The sequence below is a fragment of the Primulina eburnea genome, chromosome 13, assembly GCF_022965805.1.
Source record: "Primulina eburnea isolate SZY01 chromosome 13, ASM2296580v1, whole genome shotgun sequence".
NCBI classification, from domain to species: Eukaryota; Viridiplantae; Streptophyta; class Magnoliopsida; order Lamiales; family Gesneriaceae; genus Primulina; species Primulina eburnea.
The window spans coordinates 26983049-27008839 of record NC_133113.1 but is presented as its reverse complement, the minus strand read 5'-3'; the positions used below and the strand labels follow the sequence as shown (position 1 = coordinate 27008839).

The following is a 25791-nucleotide window of genomic DNA, read 5'->3' as shown; positions in this document are numbered from 1 at the left end:
AGATATAATTTTAAACAACTTATCAATGGAATTTTAAATACATGATGCCCAAGCAACATTTTGATTGTCGAACGAAAATTTAAAATTTCATTGTGTCTTGAGTGCGAGAATACGATACATCAACAGACGTCGCTTCCACTGTTAGACGAACGTTGTTGTCATCATCTGCATTCAGTGGTTTCAGCATCATTTGAGTTATTCATAGTTTTCTTCAATGTTTGTCGTCGTTTTATATCAAGAGATCAAGTAGGTTAATATCATGGAATATTTTTGCAAGATAGCAAATCTTCGTTTGTGTTTGTTAAATCAATTTTATGACAACAAAAAATCATTTTGTATAAAATTTAGAATACGTGTTTTAGATAAAAACGACTAGATTTGGGAGAATTATTAGATAAAGTTAAATTAAAAATATAATGTACTAAAAAAAATTGTTTGTTATTTGCTCGGCATATTAATTATAAACCAAGGCATCGCACAAAATCGTAGAAGGTTTATATTATATTATACCTTGAACAAATTATTCAAAAGCCATGTCGTACCATGTATGACTCGGATGAATCAACTTATATTAAAATATTGCAAAGATAACACTCTAAAATACATCATAGAACGAACCGTGTGACTCAAAAAATTGGATCGAGTTTCTAGTCTTCATAATTTTTTAGCCAATATTCAAAGTGGAGGTTAAAAATCCAGCCCACTCATGGATCTTGAGTTTAGTCTCTGACATCAAATATAAGTTATGATTCAGTCCTCATATCAAAAAATTTAGTTTGAGCTTTCTGACCCCGTATGTTTTTATCATTTCAGCTTCATGATATTTTTAGTCCCAATAGGTACAATAGTTGAAATTGTCACGTAAATTTATGAGTTTCAGTTGTCAAGAAATTTTAATTTGATATATTATTTATGTCATATGTAAGAAACGAAAATATAAACAATAAATATAGGTACAAATCATTGAGATTATATCATAAGTATACAAATTTTAATTATCAACTGAATCAAATTAAATATATATAGTTATAATTTTTAGGTATGAAATTTTAGCATTTTTTCGAGACAACAAAGAACACATTGTTTAAATTTAAAATAAAGCATAAATATATGGATTTCATGTATCAAGTGATTTAAATTGAGTATCAATCAACTTTAATTGAATATATGTAATATACTATTCAGATTTTTAATTTCAGGAAGTTGAAATGAAAAATATGTCAGATCATAAAGTTAATCTAAAGTTGGCAAAAACTTGTGTGAGACGGTCTCACGGGTCGTATTTGTGAGACGGATCTCTTATTTGGGTCACCTATGAAAAAGTATTACTTTTTATGCTAAGAGTATTACTTTTTATTGTGAATATGGGTAGGGTTTACCCGTCTCACGAATTATGACCCGTGAGACGGTCTCACATGAGACTCACTCATCTAAGTTTTTATGGCACGAGTATTGAATCGTAACCTATGTTTCGATTTAGAGCCTGAATCCAAATTAATCTTTTTTTTTTCTATTATTAATACATGCATTAAGAATATCTAAAAGGCCTCTTTCTAGATAATATATAAGCACATACAGGTGTTGAAGTTGGTCGTAATTTCGTGTCAGCAACACTGCAGTTTGGGAAGCTTTGAGAACATATATTTTGATATTTTTTCAGTTGTATATATACTGCTCAAAAAAGAAAATGATGTCACTAAAGATTTGTTTGGCCGTCACTTGAGCAGTTTACTCACATATGTGCTCATAGTATGAGCATCGAGTGTGTGACATGTACTTGTTGGAGAAACAAGATGTCAGTCACCCCAGTCGATGTTCATAGTGAGTTCTGAGAACCTATTATGAGCAGTTATGTGAGCATCGACGACATTCATTTATTAGATGTACAAGACGTCACTCTAGTTGGTACTCATAGTGGGTGCTCACTGATGAACACTCACCTTGAACACATATGTGAACATCGACAGAAACAATATTCATCTATTAAATGTACAAAAGCCAAAAAGAAGCATAAGCCATAAAATTACAATCAAAAGATCAACCACGTGCTTTCTTTAAATTAGCACGAGGTTAATTATAGCCCAGGGGTGATAATGTCAATTCACTTGCATGCATGGTTGCTTATTGTGTACGGGAATCAAGTGGAGGAGGGACGGGACAAAACTTGGAGGGGATAATAGTAGAGGTCAAGCATAAAAAAGTTGAACCACTTTTCAATTTGAAGTAGCTTCAAATTATATGTCCTCTGCACCTTATATATATTTATTTATTTTGTTCCTCTCAATAATTAATATTTCTCTTTTCGGGTCCCAAGATTATAATATTATATTATCTAAAACTTCTTGAGAAAGTCTCATGTACAATTTGTGAAATAAATCTTCAACCTGACTCGATTCATGAAAACTATTAATTTTTATGCTAAGAGTATTAGATTTCACTTCAAACATAGATTGAGTTGACTCGTATCATATTTCGTCTCTAGATAGTTTTCCTATTCTTATTTGATGTTTATTATCTATTTTTAAAATATCCCCACCCATATATAAAGTCTTTATGTACAATTGATATATTTAAAATAATTGTAAGTTCTCAACCAATACTTATAAACTTTCATTTAACAAAAAAAACTTTTGGTTGATTCTTGATTCCGACCTAAATAAAATTAATTGTGACCCTAACTACTTGCAGTTGCTTAAATCAGACTTCACTTAGAAATTAGAATACGTTCACTTTTTTCTTCGTTGCATAGTTTTTTGATACTTAAGCAAGATATATAAATAAGAAAATAATACATTATTATTATTATTATTATTATTATTATTATTATTATGTATATATATCTACATATATATATATTATTAAATAAAAGGGTCATTTCAACCTTTATTCCCTTTAAATCTCGTCTGCAAAAAAATTTCGTGTCATATAAAATGTGATAGTATATGTGATCATATTCAACGGATTTTGTCCAAAGTGATAAGTGGACATTTTGACCCTAACAACCTTTTATTTTGTGAAATATATTTTTTATAAATACACAAAGGACTATACAAGTTATTATGTCTATAAGGATCACTATCTAAATTACTCGCGCATTTTAAATTGTTGTTACCACTCTTTTAAAATTTTGATAAGCATAAAACCATTTATATAAAATTGGTCGTTTCAAACCTTGTTACGTACATGTGTTGTTAAAAAGTTATTAAATGTGAGACTTTTAGAGTAACTAACTTTTGGTTTCATGGTTTGTTTTGATACAAGTCACGTGTAGCTTAGGGGATATAGTCTTTGTTTCCTAAATTTCAAGTCGTAGGTTTAATTCCTACTTTACTCTTTTTTTCTATTTATTCTTCAACATATCAAAATTACAATGTAGTCTCTCACTATTTCTTATAATTAAGCATTTTGATCCCCATTTAAATATAAATCAAATGTATTAGAAAAAATATTGTACAAGCACGCAACGCGTGAGTTGGTGTACTAATATATATTAATGACATGAGAACCAGCAGGCCGCGACCGCTCCTTTCGATACGCATTACCCCCGAACTAATGTAATAATTTGCAAACTATGTTAGACTTGTAAATCACAGCTATGTGTGACAAGATCTTACCAAAATGTGTTGTTAAGTCGAATCAAACTTCTAACAATTGATTAAGTGCTTATATACTCCACTAACTTGTACACCTCACGAGACAGTTAGGCTTACTTACCCCATTTGTAGGGTGTGCGTTTTTTTTTTTAATTAAAGACACTTTATTATTTGGATTTTTTTTAATTAAAGACAGTTAGACACTGTATTATTTGGATTTGCCCAAACTACGTGGGATGTAGGCTAATATCATACATAGTAGTTTTTTTTAGGAAATTTATACATAGTAGTTACTAATTACTAATTAGTACAATATATATGTAAAGTGCGCGCAACTTTAATTCTCTTCTTTTTTTTATCTTATTTTTTTTCCATTCAAGAAATTTTAATCAAGTATTTTCGACGCCATTAATAATTCATTTTCAACCATTACATTTAAAAATAAAAAATACAAAAAAAATAGGTCATCATACTCTGTACAGTTTTGAAGTATTGTTCCTTTAAAAAACACGTGTGATTTCTTTTAAAATGTTAAATAGTACTTTTATGTGTATGAAAATCAAAAGTCCCTCTCTGTTTTTTTTTTATATATATAAAAAAGTTTAATATTAACTTCTATTATGTGTAAGAGAAGCCAAAGTTCCCCGCACAAAATCCTACATCAAATTGTCGTATTAACGATATTTGTCTTGTTTTAAAAATAAGTTGTTAAAGTGTTCGGATAAAAAAATTATAATAAAACTTAAATTTTTTAATGAATTTGATATTATAAAATCATTTTGGTATGATAATTACCAAAATGACGTAACATTATGAAATTGACACACGTGGTTATTTTTAGTATGCACATATAATAATCATTGTTATTAATATAATTATAATATTAATTTTTATATTAATTATTATAGTAATTATAATGCTTTTTGTTGTTAATTACAACAATAATTATATAATAATCATAATAATATTAGTAATTCGTAATTAATTTATGAGTATGTCTCTTATGAGACAGTCTGAGTTATTTATATTTGTGTTATGGGTCGACCTGATATATAAGTACCATAAAAATGATATTGTTGACATAAAAAAAGTAATATTTTTTCATGAGTTCGGTCGGATCAGAGACATGTATCATAAAATTGACATGTTATACGTACTCAGAAGATCTTTTTTTATTAATTTATATCATTAAATAATAATAAAATATTATTCATGTAATAGTTTTATTAGTAGTAGGAACAATAATTATATAATCATATAAAATTTTAATTATATAAATAATAATATCAATAATAATAATAATAATACATTATAATAACGAAAATACTTATAATATAATAATACTGTTAATAATCACGTGTTTATATTAATTAATAAATCTCGTTGTTAAAAAGACATAATTTTGATAGTCGTCATAATTATATTAATTACAATTGATTTTATATTAAAAATAAATATAAATATTATTTTGAGATATTAGAAAACATATGAAGATAACTTGGTCTTTAAAAGACAATCAAATAAGATTTAAAAAAATGGTGGGTGTACTCTCAAATGTTTATATGATCTTCTCTATTGTTTCAAACATTTTGATTTGCTTAAATTATGTTTTAACGTAAAATTTTAAAAAAACAAATAAAAAAATATCTGTTAATAAAAAATTCGTCCCATCCTCTCGAACGTTAATTAAAAATATAGTAAAATTTGTATATTTTATATTGATAAGGTTTTTATTATTTGATTTTTCCCTTTAAATTTATAAAAAATAACTTTCTTGTGAGATCTTTATTCGTGATACAGATCAATTTGTTCATATTTACAATAATAAAAATATTTTTTCATGAGTGATTTAAATAAACCGTCATATAAATGTTAGACATGAAATACCAATAGTTTTTCCCTTGCAGACGAAGAGTCCGAAGTAAATAATAAAATACATAATAAATGTGGAGTTGAAGATAAGAACAGTGAGACGTATATATTTATTTATCTTCCTAAGAGGTTTTGCGTGGGGTACGTACTCTCGCCTCGAAGATGTACGTACCCTCTTCAAGTACAAAATAATATTCCATAATTATTTAGTTTCAACAGATTCACAGAATATCTTGGTACGTCAAATATTTCGAAACACAAACAATTGATAAAAATATACGACCGAAAAATTGGCAATAATGTCCAATTTCATTTAATTGGGACCAAATATATAATTAAAAAATAAAATTAAAAAACACATAATTGTAATTTTGAAAATATGATATAATCAAGCATTTACCTCAAAATCATTAACTTGGGATGCTCCACTAGAGTTTCATAATTTAATGAAAATTGACATGATAATACAATGCTAAAATTTAGTAACGAGTAAAAATACACGAGGTGTAACATAGAAAAACCCAATCTAGCTCGCCTATTACTTAGCAAGTATATATAATATATTTTCTCATTAAAAACCCGATATCATATATAAAAGATGATTTGCATGTTTATCATTTTTTGTTCTCTAATCGATTAAGGCAAAAACTTGTGTGAGACTGTTTCACGGGTCGTATTTGTGAGACGGATCTCTTATTTGAGTCATCCATGAAAAAATATTACTTTTTATTGTGAATATCGATATGGTTGACCCGTCTCACAAATTAAGATATGTGAGACGGTCTCACATGAGACTCACTCATCGATTAATTTACGATTTTAGACCAATAATTTTTTTAAATTTTTTAATCATTTTTAACAATTTGCTAACACATTAACAATGTACACGGTCATATCATTAACTTTCAGTAACACGACATCATTTTTTGACATCACATCAATACTTAGTTGATAAATACTAAAATCGAAAAGAATAAATCTTTTGTGAGATGATCTCACGAATCTTTATCTGTGAGACGGGTCAATTCTACCGATATTTAACATAAAAAGTAATACTCTTAGCATAAAAAGTAATATTTTTTTATGGATGACTCAAATAAGAGGATCCGTCTCACAAAATACGATCCGTAAGACCATTTCACATAAGTTTTTATAAATCAAAAATTAGTAGACTAAAATGATAAACCTAGCTATTATCAAAATAGAAAATGAAAAAACATGTCGGTGACATGACAAAAATATAATTCTACCTATATATACTTAAAATACTCCAACTTACTGTAATTATCGATGTGAGATTTACATCCCCCTGATTGAATTCCCCATTTCTAAGCAACAATATATATATATATATACCCCACAACCATCGCCATCATCAAAGGACTATACAAGTTATTATGCCTATAAGGATCACTATATAAATTACTCGCGCATTTTAAATTGTTGTTACCACTCTTTTAAAATTTTGATAAGCATAAAACCATTTATATAAAATTGGTCGTTTCAAACCTTGTTACGTACATGTGTTGTTAAAAGTTATTAAATGTGAGACTCTTAGAGTAACTAACTTTTGGTTTCATGGTTTGTTTTGATACAAGTCACGTGTAGCTTAGGGGATAGAGTCTTTGTTTCCTAAATTTCAAGTCGTAGGTTTAATTCCTACTTTACTCTTTTTTTCTATTTATTCTTCAACATATCAAAATTACAATGTAGTCTCTCACTATTTCTTATAATTAAGCATTTTGATCCCCATTTAAATACAAATCAAATGTATTAGAAAAAATATTGTACAAGCACGCAACGCGTGAGTTGGTGTACTAATATATATTAATGACATGAGAACCAGCAGGCCGCGACCGCTCCTTTCGATACGCATTACCCCCGAACTAATGTAATAATTTGCAAACTATGTTAGACTTGTAAACCACAGCTATGTGTGACAAGATCTTACCAAAATGTGTTGTTAAGTCGAATCAAACTTCTAACAATTGATTAAGTGCTTATATACTCCACTAACTTGTACACCTCACGAGACAGTTAGGCTTTGTGCGTTTTTTTTATTTATTAAAGACACTTTATTATTTGGATTTTTTTAATTAAAGACAGTTAGACACTGTATTATTTGGATTTGCCCAAACTACGTGGGATGTAGGCTAATATCATACATAGTAGTTTTTTTAAGGAAATTTATACATAGTAATTACTAATTAGTACAATTTATATGTAAAGTGCGCGCAACTTTAATTCTCTTCTTTTTTTTATTTTTATTTTTTTTTTCCATTCAAGACATTTTAATCAAGTATTTTCGACGCCATTAATAATTCATTTTCAACCATTACATTTAAAAATAAAAAATAAAAAAAAATTAAGTCATCATACTCTGTACAGTTTTGAAGTATTGTTCCTTTAAAAAACACGTGTGGTTTCTTTTAAAATGTTAAATAGTACTTTTATGTGTATGAAAATCAAAAGTCCCTCTCTGTTTTTTTTTTTATATATATATAAAAGTTTAATATTAACTTCTACTATGTGTAAGAGAAGCCAAAGTTCCCCGCACAAAATCCTACATCAAATTGTCGTATTAACGATATTTGTCTTGTTTTAAAAATAAGTTGTTAAAGTGTTCGGATAAAAAAAATTATAATAAAACTTAAATTTTTTAATGAATTTGATATTATAAAATCATTTTGGTATGATAATTACCAAAATGACGTAACATTATGAAATTGACACACGTGGTTATTTTTAGTATGCACATATAATAATCATTGTTATTAATATAATTATAATATTAATTTTTATATTAATTATTATAGTAATTATAATGCTTTTTGTTGTTAATTACAACAATAATTATATAATAATCATAATAATATTAGTAATTCGTAATTAATTTATGAGTATGTCTCTTATGAGACAGTCTGAGTTATTTATATTTGTGTTATGGGTCGACCTGATATATAAGTACCATAAAAATGATATTGTTGACATAAAAAAAGTAATATTTTTTCATGAGTTCGGTCGGATCAGAGACATGTATCATAAAATTGACATGTTATACGTACTCAGAAGATCTTTTTTTATTAATTTATATCATTAAATAATAATAAAATATTATTCATGTAATAGTTTTATTAGTAGTAGGAACAATAATTATATAATCATATAAAATTTTAATTATATAAATAATAATATCAATAATAATAATAATAATACATTATAATAACGAAAATACTTATAATATAATAATACTGTTAATAATCACGTGTTTATATTAATTAATAAATCTCGTTGTTAAAAAGACATAATTTTGATAGTCGTCATAATTATATTAATACAATTGATTTTATATTCAAAATAATAATAAATATTATTTTGAGATATTAGAAAACATATGAAGATAACTTGGTCTTTAAAAGACAATCAAATAAGATTTAAAAAAATGGTGGGTGTACTCTCAAATGTTTATATGATCTTCTCTATTGTTTCAAACATTTTGATTTGCTTAAATATGTTTTAACGTAAAATTTTAAAAAAACAAATAAAAAAAGATCTGTTAATAAAAAATTCGTCCCATCCTCTCGAACGTTAATTAAAAATATAGTAAAATTTGTATATTTTATATTGATAAGGTTTTTATTATTTGATTTTTCCCTTTAAATTTATAAAAAATAACTTTCTTGTGAGATCTTTATTCGTGATACAGATCAATTTGTTCATATTTACAATAATAAAAATATTTTTTCATGAGTGATCTAAATAGGCCGTCATACAAATGTTAGACATGAAATACCAATAGTTTTTCCCTTGCAGACGAAGAGTCCGAAGTAAATAATAAAATACATAATAAATGTGGAGTTGAAGATAAGAACAGTGATACGTATATATTTATTTATCTTCCTAAGGTTTTGCGTGGGGTACGTACTCTCGCCTCGAAGACTGTACGTACCCTCTTCAAGTACAAAATAATATTCCATAATTATTTAGTTTCAACAGATTCACAGAATATCTTGGTACGTTAAATATTTCGAAACACAAACAATTGATAAAAATATACGACCGAAAAATTGGCAATAATGTCCAATTTCATTTAATTGGGACCAAATATATAATTAAAAAATAAAATAAAAAAACACATAATTGTAATTTTGAAAATATGATATAATCAAGCATTTACCTCAAAATCATTAACTTGGGATGCTCCACTAGAGTTTCATAATTTAATGAAAATTGACATGATAATACAATGCTAAAATTTAGTAACGAGTAAAAATACACGAGGTGTAACATAGAAAAACCCAATCTAGCTCGCCTATTACTTAGCAAGTATATATAATATATTTTCTCATTAAAAACCCGATATCATATATAAAAGATGATTTGCATGTTTATCATTTTTTGTTCTCTAATCGATTAAGGCAAAAACTTGTGTGAGACTATTTCACGGATCGTATTTGTGAGACGGATCTCTTATTTGGGTCATCTATTAAAAAATATTACTTTTTATGCTAAGAGTGTTACTTTTTATTGTGAATATCGGTAGGGTTGACCCGTATCACAAATTAAGATATTTGATACAGTCTCACATAAGGTCTACTCATCGATTAATAATTTACGGTTTTAGACCACTAATTTTTTAATCATTTTTAACATATTGCTAACACATTAACAATGTACACGGTCATATCCTTAACTTTCAGTAACACGACATCATTTTTTGACATCACATCAATACTTAGTTGATAAATGACTAAAATCGAAAAGAATAGATCTTTTGTGAGATGATCTCACGAACCTTTATATGTGAGACGGGTCAATTCTACCGATATTTAACATAAAAAGTAATACTCTTAGCATAAAAAGTAATATTTTTTCATGGATGACTCAAATAAGAGGATCCATCTCACAAAATACGATCCGTAAGATCATTTCACATAAGTTTTTGTAAATCAAAAATTAGTAGACTAAAATGATAAACCGAGCTATTATCAAAATAGAAAATGAAAAAACATGTCGGTGACATGACAAAAATATAATTCTACCTATATATACATAAATACTCCAACTTACTGTAATTATCGATGTGAGATTTACATCCCCCTGATTGAATTCCCCATTTCTAAGCAACAATATATATATATACCCCACAACCATCGCCATCATCATCATCACGATAATCATTTTCCCACTCTGTTTAAGCCTCTTTCCCATCTCCCCACTCTGCTGTGTATTGACATTCATGTTTTCTTGTTTTTCTATATATATATTTCGCCTCCTTCACATCAAAACAGTTGCGGAAATCAAGTATTAATAAACAAAAAAACATTAGCATCAACCCTCCTTGAAGCTAGTTAAGAAATGAGAAAGCCAGCTGAGAAGAATAACAGCGGCGCTGTCCCGAAGCAGCGGAAGGGGCTTTGGTCGCCGGACGAAGACGAGAAGCTGATGAATTACATGCTCACGAATGGGCAAGGCTGCTGGAGCGACGTGGCCCGAAACGCCGGGCTCCAGCGCTGCGGCAAGAGTTGCCGCTTGCGGTGGATCAATTACCTGCGACCTGATCTTAAGCGCGGCGGGTTTTCGTCGCAGGAAGAAGGGATTATTCTCCACCTTCATTCTCTTCTCGGCAACAGGTTTCATATCAGCTTTTGACTTTTGTGTAATCTGAAACAGCGTACACCTATATATATACATACAACTATATTGTTATAAATTATTGTTGTCGTGTTCTTGGAGAAAATGGAGACGGAAGTACTGTTTTAATTTTTATATATCTTTCTTTTATGCATGACGCATAGGCATGATTTAATCAGTGATTAAAATGGGATGGAGAACCATATTTTTTTAATTATTATTTTTGGTGGTCGACCCAGTTTCTTGATTTGCATGAAGGATTAGTTGTATCATGAATAAAGATTAATGTGGCTTTTGACAGGCGTAATTTATTTTTAAGAAAATTTATTATTTCATTTCACGATTTTCACGGGAAAAAAGGGTCGGATCTACAAATACTTTAAAAAGAAGAATAATAATAGTTCTGAAGATTAATTTGAAATCCCAACATTACTATGATCCATGAGTTTGATATATAATATCTTCAATTTTCTAAATATTGTCTTACTCTTAGGACTATGTTTTTGTATGATATTTTGAGATTTTACACATGATCTGATATTTGATCTTATGTGTTTTTTGCATATAAGAAGATCAAGAAAAAAAATTAAAAAAAAAATCCATAAAAAACAGCATCTTTATTTTTTCTTTGAAAAGAAAAATAGGCATGCATCTCCAATATAAAAAAAAAAAAAAAAAAAAAAGGATCAGGCACAATCATGTTTTAAACCAGCTCTAATTTTTTTAAAAAAAATTAATGGTCAACATTTTGAAGTGATGGTTCGGTTTTAATACATTTGGACTCTTTAGAAATTTAAAATTCTTAAAAAAACATTTTAATTGAAAATAATAATTTTTGAAAATATTGCCTGTCATAGTCATAATACCTCGTTTCAAATTTCAATGTTTAAAAATTTATTTTCTTAATTTTCCATTCACATCGTGCATGCAATGGAACGAGTGAACGACCTCATGTATAAATACATATTTCCTTTCTGTTTAAGCATATATATTATCGATCAGACTATATCAATTTCATTTTATTTTCAGGTGGTCTCAAATTGCAGCACGTCTCCCCGGTCGTACAGATAACGAAATCAAGAATTTCTGGAATTCTACAATAAAGAAAAGACTCAAGAGTTCGAACTCCACGGCCTCTCCGATCACCAGCGATTCATCCATGAAGCAAAATACTACGGATCACGACGCCGTCAGGGGACTCGTCATGACCATGCAAGAGCATGACATGATCATGACCATGGTCATGGATTCATCAACAATATCAACCCTAGATGATTCCATGGCTCCAATATTCAATCATCCCATGATGGATCCATTGCATACAAATTATCACCAATATTTCGGTTTGTGCTTGGATGTACAAAGTCCTTGCGTCACACAACCCAAGATTGAATATGATCATCATGAGGGCAATGGGGTGCTGGTAGGAGACTTTATTAGCATGGAAGGGAAGATTCTTGATAATACAACTTCAGAGAACATAGACAATATTCAAGAAAGCTCGAAAACGAAAAATTGTTCGCTCAAATTCAGAACAGATACAAATAACAACGTTGTTAATAATACAAATAAGATAACTGACAAATATTGTAGCATCGATATTAGCAATAATGTTGAAGTAGAAAACGTGGGAGGGTTTGGGGATTATTGGGTCGGGGAAGAAGGGGAAAATTTGATTTTGGAAGAAATGATGAAAGATGTTCATTCATTTCCTTTTCTCGACTTCCCAGTTGAAGGATAACGTAGCTAGTTCATTTTAACATAACACACCCCCCCCCCCCCCCCCCCCAGAAACACCAACACACACATAAATTTCCTTGTATCTGATCTATCACATGTATGGAATCCCATTTTGCTTTGATTTATTCTTGGGAAGGAGACGATTTCCCACCAAAAATTAATATTTTCTTGTTAAGATGTGTGAATATGTGTGCGAGAGCATTTGTAATTAGTTAGAGTATTGTACTCATTGTATTAGAAATGTCAAGATTTAATAATTAAAGCCATGATCAATGGCCTTTTTGTATGTCAAATTCTATTGGAGACCACATAATGAAAGATTGGTTTTGACTTTTTTTTTTAATTAACCCATTTTCCCCCAAAATTCGCTCTCTCTGTCATTTTTTTTGTAACATATATATATGGACACTTTGACAGTATATATATATATATATATATATATATATATATATATATATATATATATATATATATATATATAATATATATCGAAAATCCAGAGAATAGAGAGAGAGATGAATCTCCTTTTCCTAGTAATGGAGTTTAATCGATAGTAGGTGATAGGTCCACTTGGATTTAAGTTCACCAAAGATAGAGTAAAAGGTCAGCATGCTCTTGATGAGGATTTAGACTCGCTAATTGTAACATTAATTAGTTAACTAAATGGGAGGGTTGCAATAATAATTAATGATTACGATGGAGAAATTCACTTTTGGTTACGATTTCCAAAGATAGGGTAATTTTATTTTTGTATGTAAAAAAATTAGTGTTTGGTGCAAAAGGCCTACATCTGAAAAGTTAGCCAAAGTTATTGTTAACATCAAAGCACTTCTTGATTTTGATCCATGAATTACTTTAACATCAGAATATATATATATATATATATATATATATATATATATATATATATATATATATATATATATATATATATATACCTATTTGAGAATATTCAAATAATATTTTATCTCTGTTTTAAATTATATTATACAAGCATATGAAGATTGTACTATCAAAACTATTTCATCCAACAACTCATACGTATATATACACACACACACATGTGAAGATTGTATATATGTATATGTATACCTTTTTAAATAAACAATATCTCAAGCTCAAGCCACACACACGCACACATATAAGGAAAATTATATTTTTAGTCATATATATTTGCAATTATGGACCTATAATCTTCTAGTTTATCAATCTTCAATTTTAGTCTTTTTTTTTTTTTTCATTTTTTATAATTTTAGTCATTTTCATTGGGATGTTGATGTGGTACTTCACATTAGTGCCACATCAACGCTTGGATTGATCCTTCTTTTTGAATATTCGAATTTCTTTACAAACAATTACATAACATCATTGCTAATTTGTTCACCGGTCTTTTCAGTAGATGGTTCAACATTGGCGAATAAGGCTTTTGTTAGCTGACTGAATGAAGATTCTCCATTAGTCTTTGGCTTTAGTTCAAACTCGTATGTTTTCAAATCTTCAGACAGAGCATGTAGTTTCACTTTTTTCAAATATTTGGATTTTCTCATTGCAATTATTTTGATATCCCATTCTTTGGGAATTAGAGAATTACTCTCATGAATTTCAGAACAATTTCCATGAACGTTTATTCCTTGCCCAGAGCAGTTAATTAAAATATCACGATGATGAATCTTACATTGAAATCATTCACAGATTCTACTAGCTTCATCTTCATGTTTTCAAATTTTTGCATAACCACATTGAGTTTGTTTTCCTTGGTTTGATAATTGCTTTTACACAACTGAGTTAATTTCTTCTTGATCTCTTTGGTAATGGAGCACAATTTGAATTTGTTGAATGTAATAGTCAAGAGTTTTGTGTAGAATATCCTTGGTTATGTTGTGAAGATTTATCTTCTTTTCGTCTTCAGAAGTCTATCCACATCGAGGCTCTTTGATCATATGAGGTTCTCAATCAGTAATGACATCAACTGTATTTATCTTCATGATCTCTATCGGTCCATCAGCAATCACATACCACATATCATAATCCTAAGCTTCAAGATGAGAATGCATTATGATATTCCAATCATCAAATTTCTCATTGGAAAACATATGAATCTTACTAAATGAGACCATTGATATCGACAGTTCTGAGGTCAAGATAAACCGTTTTTTATACCACTTTTTAGGATCTATGGAGGTGTTTAGAGGGAGTGAATAAAAATATCACAAAACTTTCTTCAAACAAATACTTCAAGGATCTCAATTGATGTAAATAATCAAGATTAAATCTCAATCTTTTAAGCAAAACATACAACTTGAATTATCAGTGCAGAAAATGTTCAACTAAACTTAATGAACCAAAACTTCTAAAAATCAGTAGACCATAAATCATCATAAAAAAGTAAATAAAATACAAAAAATTAATAACATAGAGACTTGTTTATGAAAGTTCTAAGAACAAATCTTTCTATGTCTCCCCTTCTTCTGTTTCTAGAAGTATTCCACTAAAAAACATTGATAATTACAAAGATCACAACTACTCATTTCGGTAGGACTTATCAATTGCCTTGCTGAAATTCTTAGTATATCACTTAAATACTTTTGAATGAAATTTGCACGGAAAGACTCTTTCTATCAGTTACAATTACTCACACTTTCGAATAGATAAATTTTTTGACACACTGATGAGTACAAAATCAGCACGGAAGATCCTTTAAATGATCACATAGGACTTGAAGCACGTGCTTGATGACGTTTAGAAGAGCTTTTGATTAATAATAAAATTTCAGATAGAATAAAGAAAATGTGCAACATGTAGAGTTGATTATGAATCTTGAAATGAACTTATATAGAGAGAATGTGACACCAATTCATATTTGAATAAATATGAATTGGTCGTACTAAGACCATAACATAAATAGTACTCGATGTCTGATGTCATTTGTCTCTTTCTCAAAATGGAATGTGACAATAAATTTATGGAGTAATATCATCAAACGGTCATAATTAATTTGTCAGTATACAAATTTTTTTTTTCTGTGAATCATGTGATTTCTTGATTATTGTGATTGTCCAGATAAGGAAATTTTCAGAGATTCAATAGGACCTTAACCAATATTAAATCAAACTTCAATGGCAACTTCCCAGAATGAAATTGGTTGACCTAAAATTAGATTAAGTTTTCTAAAACAAACACGAAAAATTTTCTGAACTATGCTTCTGCTGATTTTACTTGTTTGCTGAATGTTACCACTTATTATGTTTTTATGCTAGCAGCACATAACCAAAACTTATAAATGCTCAACATGCATGTTACCAGACTGATTAGATCATATCTAAATATCAGTGGTGTTTTTCATGACATCTCAGCATAGCTTTTTACTACTCATAAACTTTCATATACAGGGGCGGAGCTAGAATAAAGATTCAGTGTAGGCTATGATATGCTATAATTAATAAAACAAAAAAATTCTTTTAATCATAAAACATCACAAAATAACTACCTTACAATTGTTCTTTTCGGGTCTTCATATTTTGAAACCTTTGTACAATAGATTCATTATCAACGGTCAGAAATATATCTTTCTCTACATAGACAATGAGACTATCATTCATCCAATCATCATTCATTCGATTGCACAACCTGTCTTTCACAATTCTCATGGCAGAAAACACCCTCTCTACTGTCGCCGTTGCAACCGGTAGAATTAATGCCAATGTCAAAAGCTTATAAACCAATGGGTACACCATATTTTTCTTTGACGTAACTAACTTCTCTGAAAGATCACCAAGTCCTTTCAATCCTTGAAATGCTTTGTTAGAACGCATATCACATATATAAGTTTCAAGTTGATCATCAAGTGTGAGGAGATCAAATCTTGAAAAATCTTGTGGATAAAATTCAGCTAGTTGCATCAATTTTTTCTTGTCAAAAGCATAAAACAAGTTTTGTGGACATAAACAAGCTACACAAAGGAGTAACTCTGTACCTGCCTCTGAGAAACGATCATTTAACTCTATAAGTTGCATGTCGATAACACCATAGAATAAATCCACACGATAATGATGCAAATTTGTCACTTTTGGTGGATTACGATGGGGACGACCACGTGGTGCCCAACGTGTGAACATATCATCCATTTTGAGAACATCAATGTAATGTTGCTCACAAAACCGGTGAACCTTTTCTAAAAATGAATCCCAACCATCATCTCTCATTTTTTGGAGTCGGTGTTTGCATATTTGTACCAAATCCATTGCATTCACAATATCCTGATCTTTTTTCTGCAATGCTGTCGACAATTCACTCGAAATTCCTAAGACATGTTTCATCAAGTGTAGATTGAATGCAAAATCAAATAGAAGTATTGACTCCAATAAATTAAATGCTTCAGTTTTTTGATCAGGAGAACTAGAATCATCTTCTGAAATTATTTCAAGCACATCAATGACAGCAGAGAACATAGAAATCAAGCTTATCAAAGAATTGTAATGTGACCCCCAACGTGTATCCCCATCACGTTGAAGGGTAGTTTCTTGATTAAGTCCCCGACCACTTGAAATCTCACCCCTCTCCAATGCCTCGACAATAAAATCTGAATGTTTCTCCCGAAGAAGATCAGAACGTTTGCAAGATGCTCCAACAACATTTAACACATCACCAACAACACGAAAGAAATTAGAAATCGGAAGATTTTTCTTGGCCACAGCTATAAGAGCTAGTTGAAGCTGATGGGCAAAACAATGTATATAAAATGCACATGGGTTCTCCTTTAAAATGAGTTCTTTTAAACCATTAAATTTACCCTGCATATTACTTGCTCCATCAAAACCTTGTCCTCTCAACTTAGACATGCTCAAATTATGTCTAGAAAACATCTTATCAATAGCAGCTTTAAGTGAGAGTGATGTAGTACTGGTAAGATGTTCAATCCCGATAAAACGTTCATTTACATGTCCACTACTATCTACATAACGGATAACAACTGACATTTGCTCCTTTGTTGACACATCACGAGATTCATCAACTAAAATAGAGAACAAGGAATCACCAACATCTCTGATAATAACATTAATTGTTTCAGTAGCACAAGCACTCACTATGTCCTTCTGAATATCTGGTGATGTCAACTTGCAATTTTTAGGAGCATTTTTCAATATCACATCATTAATCTCTTTATTATGAGCACCTAAAAATTCCAATTGGATAAGAAAGTTACCTGGATTAAGAGAACTTTCCGTTTCACCGTGACCTCGAAATGAATGCCCTTGTCGCAACAAAACTCTAATACAATCAATTGAAGCATTGAGACGGATACGATAATCATTCCGCATTTGCTTTGACTGTTTGTGCAAAACTGATTGAATGTGCTCATCTTGATTCATCAAAGTTTCACAATTCATTCGAGCTTTATGATGTTCGCTGTCATGCTGGCCAACATGAATATTTAACCTATCTTTACACTTCCAATTTGTGAATCCTTCATTAACAAAAGCCTCCCCTCCCGCTTGTTTTCCCTTAGTTGTCTTGAAGAGATAACAGTACAAACAATATGCGGCATCTTTTTCTACACTATACTCCAACCAATCACCAAATTCATTAAACCATGAAGGATTGAACCGTCTACATTGGCTTACTCCAAATTTTCTTTTAGGAAATTCATAGCCTGAAGGTTGACATGGACCTTTTTGCAAATATGCCCTTTGAACTTGATCCCTAATATTAACATTATATTCACAAATTGGAGTCCTAAGTCCAGGATCTGCCGGTAGTTGTGAGAAATCAAATTCTTCAACCCTAACATCTCCGATGCTTTGTACTTCTGGTTCTGAATCTTTTCTTTTAATCAAATCTATGCATTGTAAATATTGATTTCCTGATAAAATAAAATAAAAAAGCTTGAGTTCCTTGACACCAAGAGCAGCGAGAATAAATGGCAGTAAAAAGCTTCAAACATAGCACCAAAAAGACATCACGCACATTCTATATGCAAAGTATCTCAATTGTTTGACGGCTCAGCAGAAATACTTCTCATCAATGGCAGTAAAATCGAACAAATATACCATGTGATGCACCAATATATATAATACATTGAATATGCATAAATTGCCCCAAAAAATCATACTACACTAGTTTCTATGAGCATATCAAATTTCGCAATATCCTACCAGCAAAACGAATAGTAAGGGAAAATAATCAAACGCCGGAGGAAAAAAAGAGAGCATAATTTTTATAATCTCAAGGCTCAAATTAAATCGAAACTTCCAATCCCACATAAAGATCTGGTCCCCACAGCAGCAAGATGCAAGTTAATCAAAAATAAAAATCAAAAATAAAAAAAGGACCTTTTTGCAAGTTAACGGAGAAGCCAGAAAATAAACGCAATCTGTGTTGACGGCTTCTTCTGCTGTGCAATGGTAGACCACTTTTTTGGACCGTATGTATTAACTAGCTCAATCAAAATTTTGGCCTAGTGTGGGCTTTTAAAATTGGCCCACTTACAATTAACTTTTTTTTTGCCTACATTATAACTAGTATTAATTTTTTTTTTTGGCCCAATGTGGGCTGCTCTTAACAAGCTCCGCCCCTGTTCATATAGATAATGAATATGTGCAATACATAGAGTTGATTTTTTTGAATCTTGAAATGACCTTATATAGAGAGAATGCAACACTTAGAAGATTTGAACGATTATGAATTAGTCGTATACAAAAATAATACTTAATGTTAGATGTCATTTTTCCATTTCCCAAAATGAAACATGGCAATAAATGACTGGAGTATATAATCCAATCCAAAACCGAGTCAAAGCGAAATACACTGCAACGGATTTGATCGGACTCTTGGCCAAATTTGAAAGTAGTAGGATCGGGTTGAGGTCGGCTTGAAATCAATTTTTTTTTATCTTCAGTAAATATGTACCTAAAAATGTCATTTATTATGCAACATATTTGAAAATTAGATATACTATTTGTTATATGTAGAACTACAAGTGAAATTTATTAAACAACCAAATACTAAAAAATATGTTACAAAAATAGTTTTGGATCGGATTGGAACTGATTCCAGATCAAAGTAGACCGGATCTTGTTCTCTAACCGAATTGGTTCTTGTTCAAGGTTTTTTAAAAATCAACCTGATTCAATTAGGATATCGGGTTTGATCCGACCCTAAACTCCATTAACCGGTTCTAGATTTAACTGCATTATGCCGGAACCATTGGTGTGGGTGCACCTTTTTTTTTTTTGCTCTATGAGAAAAGTTACATAATTATGATATTATAATTATAATTTGAAGATTTATTTACTTAATTTGAGGATGCTAATATCCAATGACTTTTGTCTACGATGCACAAATTATGTGTAAGTGGTTAATGCAATCATCTCACGCAAAGAATTATGTCTTGCCATAAACTAACGTAAATGATATTTCCTCGTTGTGATTTAATTAATAATTCCCATATGGATCGAGTCCATATATATTACGTATTCCAAACTTGATAGTGATTTTGTAATTTTTGCATGTAATTGAAGTTACAATTCTATTCTATTCTATTTATTTATTTATAAATCATCAAGTTATATTTAATTCTTTTGCGCTCATAAAGTATAAAATAATTAACTAAACCCAAGCTAGCTATACTCAAAAGACAAAAACTTGTGTGAGACGGTCTCACACGTCGTATTTTGTGAGACAGATCTTTATTTGGATAATCTATGAAAAAATATTATTTTTATGCTAAGAATATTACTTTTTATGGTGAATATAGGCAGGTTGACCCGTCTCACATATTGATATCCATGAGACGGTCTCACATAAAACCTACTCCTACTCAAATTATTTAATATAATAATACATTAATAAATGGGAATAAGAATCAATACATCTAATTTTACGTTTTTATCCCTATTTAAATATTAAATTTATTTCTTAGCAAGTTATCAAATAATTAACATATTGCAAAAATAAATGCAAATTAGAAAAAATAAATTAATAATAATAATAATGTAAAATATTAAATAATAGATGATACTCACGGGAAATTTAGGGTCCGATCCACGTAAGCGTCACTAATCCAGACATGGGCTTCAAAATTACCCTGGGCCTGAAATCACAAATAAGACCGTTAGGAGGGGGCCAGGAGGGTGTCCTGGCGTAGCCCCTCCGACGCTCAAGTCAGAGACTGAGGATATATGGGGGGAGCAGCTAAAGGCGCTGCTGAAATCAATATAGCGAAGTCGTCCCCTAAATGAACACTCAAACCTGATATTTATAGGAGAATACCTGGGCCCTAGATGGGCCGGTCTACACCTGGGCCCTAGATGGGCAGGTCTTCCTTTTGGGCTTGAGATGAGCCAGGGGTAGTGGGCTCATCCATTGGGTATCAATAGAGAATATTAATTATGATTTTTGCTAACTTTATTATTATGTTAATGATATATATAGTGATTTATTAAATTTATATTATTAATTTATTTCGTATTATTCATTATTATGTTTCTTTTCAATATTATTATTCTGAAATAATTTGTTATTAATAATAGTATTATCTATTTATTTTAATTATTTATTCAAAAAATTAAATTTCAGATAGAATAATGTTTCAAATAGTGTTGTTTCTATGGTAATCCTCCAGTATTTCATATTTTTTTTTTAGTTTTACAATATTTTAAATTTCAAAAAATATCTTGCATAAAACCCCGTATATATTTACGAACAAAAGTGAAAGAACCTCGTCAAAAAATATTTATTAAAGAGATTGAAGGAATTTTTATCAATTTATGTGAAAAATATCAAAAAAATATGATAATTTCCACACAATCGGTATTTATTTACTTTTTAAAAAGGATGGTTTAGTATCTTATTAAATTTTCTTAGGGAATTTTATGCTACTTAAAAGTTTCGAGGGGGTTCGATGCTATTAACCCCGTTGTAAATTCGTATATAATAACTGAAAAAATTGATTTTACGAGTTTTGAACTTTCTGGATCTCATTGAGTTTATGAGCCCAGACGAAGGACCCAATAAATATTTAAGCCCAATCTAGTGAACTAAACAATGGCTGGGTCATAACCCATATAAGTGAATCGGTATGTTAATCATCCACCAGGGATGTCAACTTTCTCCACGGTTTGGGTCCCACGGAAAAACCCAAAACGGAGATAAAGATTCTTGATTTTTTCGGGTTTGGGGATTTTTTTAAATCCCCAATGTAGTTCGAGATGAGGATGGGGATGGGGATGGGATGAGGATGGAGATTCCCCGAATCCGAAAAAGCGAAGATCAGGACGGATATGAGGGTGAGGATGGAATTCGGAGACGGGGATAGGGAAGAAGATGGGGATGGCAAACCCATCCCCACCCCTATCATCCACTAACCATATTCAACTGGGAAACATAAAGTTTGAGCTTTCATTATCTAAAAATGATTTTATTAATTGATAGATGTTTATGAAAGAATAATAAGCTACTGGTTCTAGAAGTCTCGTCTAACAAGTTTACTTAGCTAAATGATGAAGGAAAGGTTTATATACAACTTAGACATGATACAATAATACATGAATGTGATGATCACTTAAGACAAACCCGTGGGTAAAAGCAAGAAATGAGACACTCCTTAGCTCAACGAACAACTTGATAAGGACCCTTCATCCAACCACTTCCGAATTGGTGTCATCCGAGGGCCAGATCACAGTCTCAACAAGGCGTTCGCGTAACAACTGCAAGTTATCGTCTGAGATCCTTTCATACATCTCCGTATGATCACATTTCTGTTGATAAATAAACGAAAAATGACCAATTGTACTAAGAGTACGAAAGAATTTTCCTTAACATGACAAAGAAGAGTCCAGCACTAGAGTAGTTTCTCTTACTTTAACCCATTTTCCATAGAGGTGAAGACGAGTAACCATTACTCTTTCAGCAAGATCGTGCTTCTCCTGTGAAAACAGAAAGTTGGAGTGGTGCTTAATAGAGCAAGAGATCAATGTCGACGATTTCTGTATTAGAATACATGAACTTGAGATAACATTCTACCTTTCCAAGATTGCGAAGAAAACGCTTCCCATAACCATCCTCATTGGATGCAACAAAACTGCAAAAACAAAGTAATTTTGTTAACTGAATAACTGTGACACCTGCAGATGCTATGTAAATCAATAATGGCGCTTTCCATGGTATATTTTCTGTCATATGAAGATAAAACAACATGTGTTTCCCTGTAGTTTCCAACCTAAATCCACAGACATGGTAAAGTTTTTGAAGTTTCGTGAAAAGAAATATCGAATTGTTAAAACTTAAAAGTTATTGAAGGGGTTTTAGTCTATTCGGTGCAGTTTGTGTTACACTAAAATCTAGTATCTCATGACACTGCACATACTAAGTTGGAGTACATTGTACTATTGTCTTTGTAATATCAAATATATAATGCCTAAAATAACATTATGTTGAATAAAAGGGAATGATAATGTACTAAGTGAGAGATCAGTCCATTTATTAGATTGAAAGTATGACACAAAAAATAATGAAAATAGAATGAAAAGGAAATTATATGTACAAGTCTTTTTGCAGATCAAAATTTGTGGGCATTCGTCGCTACTCGACCAGCACGACGTTCACTTTCTCTAATGGTTTTTGTACTTTTGAAGACAAAAAATTGAATCGTCCATCTAAAAACATTGACAAATAACTCTTTTAATCATTGTATAATGAATTGACTTCTAGCACAGAATATAACTATATGTTATGCACACAGTTATATACGTACATGCGCGCATGCTCTGATCACTGATCTAAATTAATTAATCTCCTGTAATCGCAACTGGTTAACCATCCATGAGAAATTTAGAAGACGATTTCGGTGGTGGTTTTTACCTTCTCACAATGACAAGGGTTTTCCAAGAGCCAGGAAATATGAAAGCACTTACTCATAAAACCACCGATACTGCGTAGGATTCATCTCATAGAGCTGGTTCAAAACAGTCCTTACAGCCTTGTACGTGAAATAGTTCAGAATTTGCTGCATATAGAAAATGCTATTTGTCAACATTTGCCAAAGATTCTCAACACATTCTTTCGCGCATTTAACTCTACAAATGGTGGCCTAGAACACACATTTCAGCCGCAATCAGCAAGATATAGGTTGGCTCTAAATAGAATTGAGTAAGATAAGCTTTCCACAATTCACAATTGAAGTACATGTTTCCAATTTCAGTCCCTTGGTCATAAAGGAAAAGAAAGCTATGATCATTTATCTATAAGGCAAAAACTTGTGTGAGACGGTCTCACGAGTCGTATCTGTGAGACGGATCTCTTATTTGGGTCGCCCATTAAAAAGTATTACTTTTTATGCTAAGAGTATTACTTTTTATTGTGAATATGGGTAGGATTGACCCGTCTCACCGATTATGATCCGTCAGACAGTCTGCTTACTCTATCTATAAATGCTTTTAGCAGGAATCACAGAGTCCAAGTCCAACTAATAGAACACGTATAAGAATCTTCCCCTTTCTACTCTAGATTTCGATCTTACAGGCAAATGAAATTACATCCACTGCAAGAACATATAACAGATCAAAGAACAATGATTTCACAAAATTCTGTCTCGCAACACAACGAATGGAATATGCGTGGATCTGCGGGAGGCACAGAGAATTCTTACAGTTTTCACATCCTCGAACGTATCCTCGTACTGTCCGGCCAATTCGTTAACAACCACGAGTTTCCTCATTTTACTCAGTTTCTTCCGATTATTGGCACCCGAAAGAGCTTTAATGGAAGAAGAATCAAGAAACGAGGAGCTCAAATCCAACGACCCTAAATGGGGCACGCGTTTTTGACCAAACGAACACCTTTGCAAAACCAAATCTCCAGAGCTCAAATTGCACGAAGACATGGCATCCAAAAACAAGCAAGGAGTAGCGTGAGAATCAACCACCGATGAACCCACCACAGAAACAGGTCCCACCATTCTTCCACAAAACCGTAAAGATTAAACCTTTATTGACGCAGAAGGCAGGTGGAGTGGGAAAAAAAAATCAAGAAAATAAGGGAAACCCGACACGGAGAAGAAAGAAACGCTGATACAATTCCCGAAATTTTAGGAGAATCTTGATTTATAAGAAGATTCAAAGGTTCATGTACTTGATTCAGAGGATTCACAATAGAAACTTCAAGCAAGATCAAACGTGGCAAATGTGAGACAAAGGTAGGCGATGATTTGGTAGGAGGGGTTGTGAAAACTCTGACCAGAGAATAAATCTGAGGCCAAAATCACTCCAACCGCAAGATTTGTTTGAAATTGGAAGGAAAGTGGGGTTGCATGTGTTGGATTCTGTAGGCCCACCTGGAATCTGGGGGCTTTTGGACGGTCGTCTCACTTGTACAAGCAACCGGAGCACAAGACATCAGCGTTCATAAATTTTTAATCTAATTAATTATTTTTCAAAATTTCCAGTTATGGATTGTAATTAATAATTAATAAAATATTTAGTTATTATTAAAATAAATTCTTATAATAATTTTTATTTAATGAAAAAAAAGTAGTTTCGTGCACCTGTTAAAATGACCAAAGTAGCTAGCTACTCATTATTATTGCTTGGAGCTTGCAAATATTTTAACATAATTAATTAGTTTTAAGATTTTTTAATAAATAAGTTAGTCATTTGTAGAATTAAATAAAATAAGATTGTATAATCATTTGTATTGAATGAAATAAGAAATGGGTACTTTTGTCCATTCATTAAAATGATCAAGTTAGTTGTTCTAAGAATGTGATGCATTATTGAATAGTATACAATTATGGATTACTATTATTTTACTCATTTGATGCACAAAAGTGTTATTTTATGTAATTATAATTATTATTTTTTGAATTTTTATTAATTAATGATATAATATAATTAGTATATTTAAAATTGAAAAAAAATAAATAAATACTTTTAAAAAATTCAAAATTGTCATTTATCAT

The 25791-nt window shown here is 30.7% G+C and overlaps 3 protein-coding genes across 3 annotated transcripts; 1 reads left to right on the top strand and 2 right to left on the bottom strand.

Annotated features, from left to right (window-relative positions):
* Positions 1–10765: 10765 nt before the first annotated feature.
* Positions 10766–13139, top strand: LOC140809834 (uncharacterized). Its single transcript, XM_073167582.1, has 2 exons — positions 10766–11098; positions 12129–13139. The coding sequence occupies exons 1-2, from the start codon at positions 10824–10826 to the stop codon at positions 12838–12840; spliced, it is 987 nt and encodes a 328-aa protein (XP_073023683.1). The 5' UTR covers positions 10766–10823; the 3' UTR covers positions 12841–13139.
* Positions 13140–16327: 3188 nt separating this feature from the next.
* LOC140810418 (uncharacterized) lies at positions 16328–18626 on the bottom strand. The gene has a single exon (XM_073168282.1). The coding sequence runs from the start codon at positions 18224–18226 to the stop codon at positions 16328–16330; it is 1899 nt and encodes a 632-aa protein (XP_073024383.1). The 5' UTR covers positions 18227–18626.
* A 3708-nt stretch (positions 18627–22334) lies between these two features.
* Positions 22335–25096, bottom strand: LOC140810615 (chaperonin-like RbcX protein 2, chloroplastic). The gene is made up of 5 exons (XM_073168465.1): positions 24484–25096; positions 23750–23841; positions 22860–22917; positions 22697–22762; positions 22335–22594 (listed from the first exon to the last, which is right to left on the bottom strand). The coding sequence occupies exons 1-5, from the start codon at positions 24790–24792 to the stop codon at positions 22472–22474; spliced, it is 648 nt and encodes a 215-aa protein (XP_073024566.1). The 5' UTR covers positions 24793–25096; the 3' UTR covers positions 22335–22471.
* Positions 25097–25791: the final 695 nt, after the last annotated feature.